This window comes from Hevea brasiliensis, unplaced genomic scaffold (assembly GCF_030052815.1).
Source record: "Hevea brasiliensis isolate MT/VB/25A 57/8 unplaced genomic scaffold, ASM3005281v1 Scaf1, whole genome shotgun sequence".
Classification (NCBI taxonomy): domain Eukaryota; kingdom Viridiplantae; phylum Streptophyta; class Magnoliopsida; order Malpighiales; family Euphorbiaceae; genus Hevea; species Hevea brasiliensis.
The window spans coordinates 2116526-2119552 of record NW_026614585.1 but is presented as its reverse complement, the minus strand read 5'-3'; the positions used below and the strand labels follow the sequence as shown (position 1 = coordinate 2119552).

The 3027-nt window shown below is 38.7% G+C and overlaps 1 protein-coding gene across 1 annotated transcript; it reads right to left on the bottom strand.

Annotated features, from left to right (window-relative positions):
- Window positions 1-532: 532 nt before the first annotated feature.
- LOC110659836 (24-methylenesterol C-methyltransferase 2) lies at window positions 533-2091 on the bottom strand. Its single transcript, XM_021817896.2, has one exon. The coding sequence runs from the start codon at window positions 2025-2027 to the stop codon at window positions 939-941; it is 1089 nt and encodes a 362-aa protein (XP_021673588.2). The 5' UTR covers window positions 2028-2091; the 3' UTR covers window positions 533-938.
- Between the last annotated feature and the right edge of the window lie 936 nt (window positions 2092-3027).

Here is a 3027-nt window from a genome sequence, read left to right as displayed (position 1 = left end):
ATGGGCCTATGAATACCTTTCAAATAATAGGAAATATGGTGAAATCTAAGGTAGCCAAGACAACAAGGTAATTCATTTAGCATTATTATTTGAGAATTTTGTAATTAAAATATATTAAATTAACTTTCAAAAAATTTTTAATAACTCTGAATTAACATATTCAAATAATACTTTTCTTAAATAGTAAAATTATACATACCCTTTGTATGTTCAATCCATATCCTACCATTCAAGAATTAATAACTCCAGCTATTCTCATACTAAAAACTGCACAGCATCTTAGTAACAGTCTCTCTCTATGTTCAACCACAATAGGACCACAAGTGACTCTGACATAACACTACCTCATACAACTAGCTGCATCACGTGGTATGTCTAACCAATACCATCTTAAAAACTATTTTAAGAGAAACAGTACATAGTATATGCTATATGAGATTGTCATTTGCAGCTTAAACCCAAACAAAACCACCAAGTTTAGCAGCCATAGCACATATCTCGAGCAGATCAACCAAACTTAGATTCAAAATCATAATATAATAAACACTCTTCCATTGATTATTAGAAAGAGCTTATACCAGATCAAGAAATAATAAATTAGAGGAACTTCTCTCAACTTAAGAGGGCAAAATTTCATGTTTTCTTCACCACCCTTCCTCTACTACAATTAGACACAATCCCAAAGACTTTATCTTTGATAGCCCTCCTCAACCCAATTCCCTTAATCAATAACTATGAACCAATACATTCCACTAAGTGAACTACAGAACTAGAGACAATCCAATTGCCAAGCTAAAACCAAAAGTCTGAAACCAATATTTCTAAGGAAAAAAAAAAAAAAGCAATCAGCGAGAGTTAAAATGAAACGAGAGAAGGAGAGGGAGAGAGAACCAAAGCAGAAGCTCCATGAAACGAACTCAAAACACCATCAGGATAACCTACGACTCAGACTCAGCGGTAGACTCTGGTTTCTTGCACAATATCATATGCATAGGAGTAAAAATCCCAGTCTCCCCCCCTTTAGTCAAATAATTGGCAGTATGATACAGCATTTCATGAACATCCACAACCCCTTTAGGGGCAATCCCCAGCCATGCAAGCACAGTAACCAAAATGTGATTCCTCCAATATGCAATCCTTCCCATCTTCAACCTCGACCACCACGGCCTCGACGGCGGCTTCGCCAAATCCTTCTCCCTCAGCACCTGAAATCCAACTTTCTTTGCAATCTCAGCAATGTCACTGTAACTCCTTAACCCAGGCAGTGCATCTCCTCGCTCTATTCCTTGAATTATCTCCACATGGGTTGGATCCTCCGATTTATACAAATCTGTAGTGACCCATTCGTACGATACATAAAAAGAACCGGGCTTCAAAACCCGATAAATCTCGGCATACACATCTTCAAGCCTTGGAGCGTGGCAGGTAGCTTCAATAGAGTAAGCTCCATCGAAACTATTATCATTAAACTGCATTTGCAAGAAATTCCCACAAACAACCTCGCACAGTTTATCCAACCCCGCTTTCTTATTGTGCAAGCGGGCTCGATCCACCTGATAGTCATTGATCGTGATACCAACAACACTGGCCCCAGAATGAGCGGCGATTGCCCGCATGGGACCACCGACTCCGCAACCGGCGTCGAGTACTCTGTCACCGGGCTTGACATTGAGCTGATCGACGGCGAATTCCTCATGGAGGCGAGTGGCGTCGCGGTGGGATTTCCCAGGAACGGAAGGAGAGAAATGGAAGGACTGGCCCCAACCCCACTCGTAGATATCTGTAACTAGATTGTAGAAGGTGTCGACGAAGGCAGGAACCTTGTCGATGGTCTCGATTTGTTTAGGAGAGTGGAAAAAGGACCAGTATTGGCGATACTTGTCCTGGACTTTCTCGGCGGAGATAGATCCGCCGGAAAGCTGGGCTGCATTCTTGCCTTTCTGTTCGGCAGAGCCGAGGAGGCAGAGGAACCAGTAGAGACCGAAGAGGAGTAGAGAGAGAGAGAAGAGGAGAGTGAAGGAGTACATTAGAGTTCGTGAGGCGAAAGGGGAGGGCGGATTTGAGTTTTTATTTTTTTTATCTTTTTTTTATGCAGTGGGGGGTCTGAGTGAAATTTAATTTTTAATTATTTTTTAATGGAGTTGGATTGACACCCGCTTGTCGTTTATAGTGGGCATTAGAGTTGGAGAGGGAACTGGACAAGTGAGCAAATGAAGGACTAGAATCCTTCGGATCCTATATTAGTTGTTGTGTATGAATATGTATATTTATATAAAAATAAAAAATTTAATAAAATTATTATAATTTTAATAGCAGTTCTTTTTTGTCATTGAGCTCTATGTATGTACTTTCTATCTCTAATAAAAAAAATGTACCATAGAGTGAATAACAAAAGGTGAGGCTGAGTGACACTAGTGTAGCCCTTAGTTGAGGTCTATATCCAAGTGGACCGTGGGCGTGCACAAGGAGCTAATCCTTCGGGATTCCACATCTATTATAGAGCTTATGTGTGTATAACTTATATGGGAACAAGGACTCTGTTAAAATTGTTATAGTTTTAATAGCGATCCATTCTCATCACTGAATTATCTGTATACGTTCTATCTCTGGTTAAAAAAAAAAAAAGAAGTGAAGCACTAGGATTTTTAGGTCAGGCATGAAGTTAAATTTTTTTTCTCATCAACTTGTTGAACTAGCATATTTTGTACATTATTATTGTCTTTTTTTTTGAAAGAAAAAAAGGTATTCGACCTTGAAATATTTTTAGGGCTTTTATTGTTTAAGGATTGTATTCATTTCTACTCCCTCCTTCTTTAATTGTAGGTTAAGGATATTTGAATAACTTTTCTCTTTTGCCTTTATTTTAATGGTTTAGTTTATTTCTAAGCACACTAATATGCATGTAATCAACTTAATAACATGCTAATAAGGAAATACAGTAAACTAAAAGCAAATTATGCATAGGGTATGTGATGCTGTGGTGAGCTTTATGGCCCCATTCCTAATGCCACGTAGATCTACATGCAA

What these genes read in the sequence shown, in the direction of transcription:
- LOC110659836 (XM_021817896.2), bottom strand. Translation starts at nt 2,027, where the DNA reads ATGTACTCCTTCACTCTCCTCTTCTCTCTCTCTCTACTCCTCTTCGGT.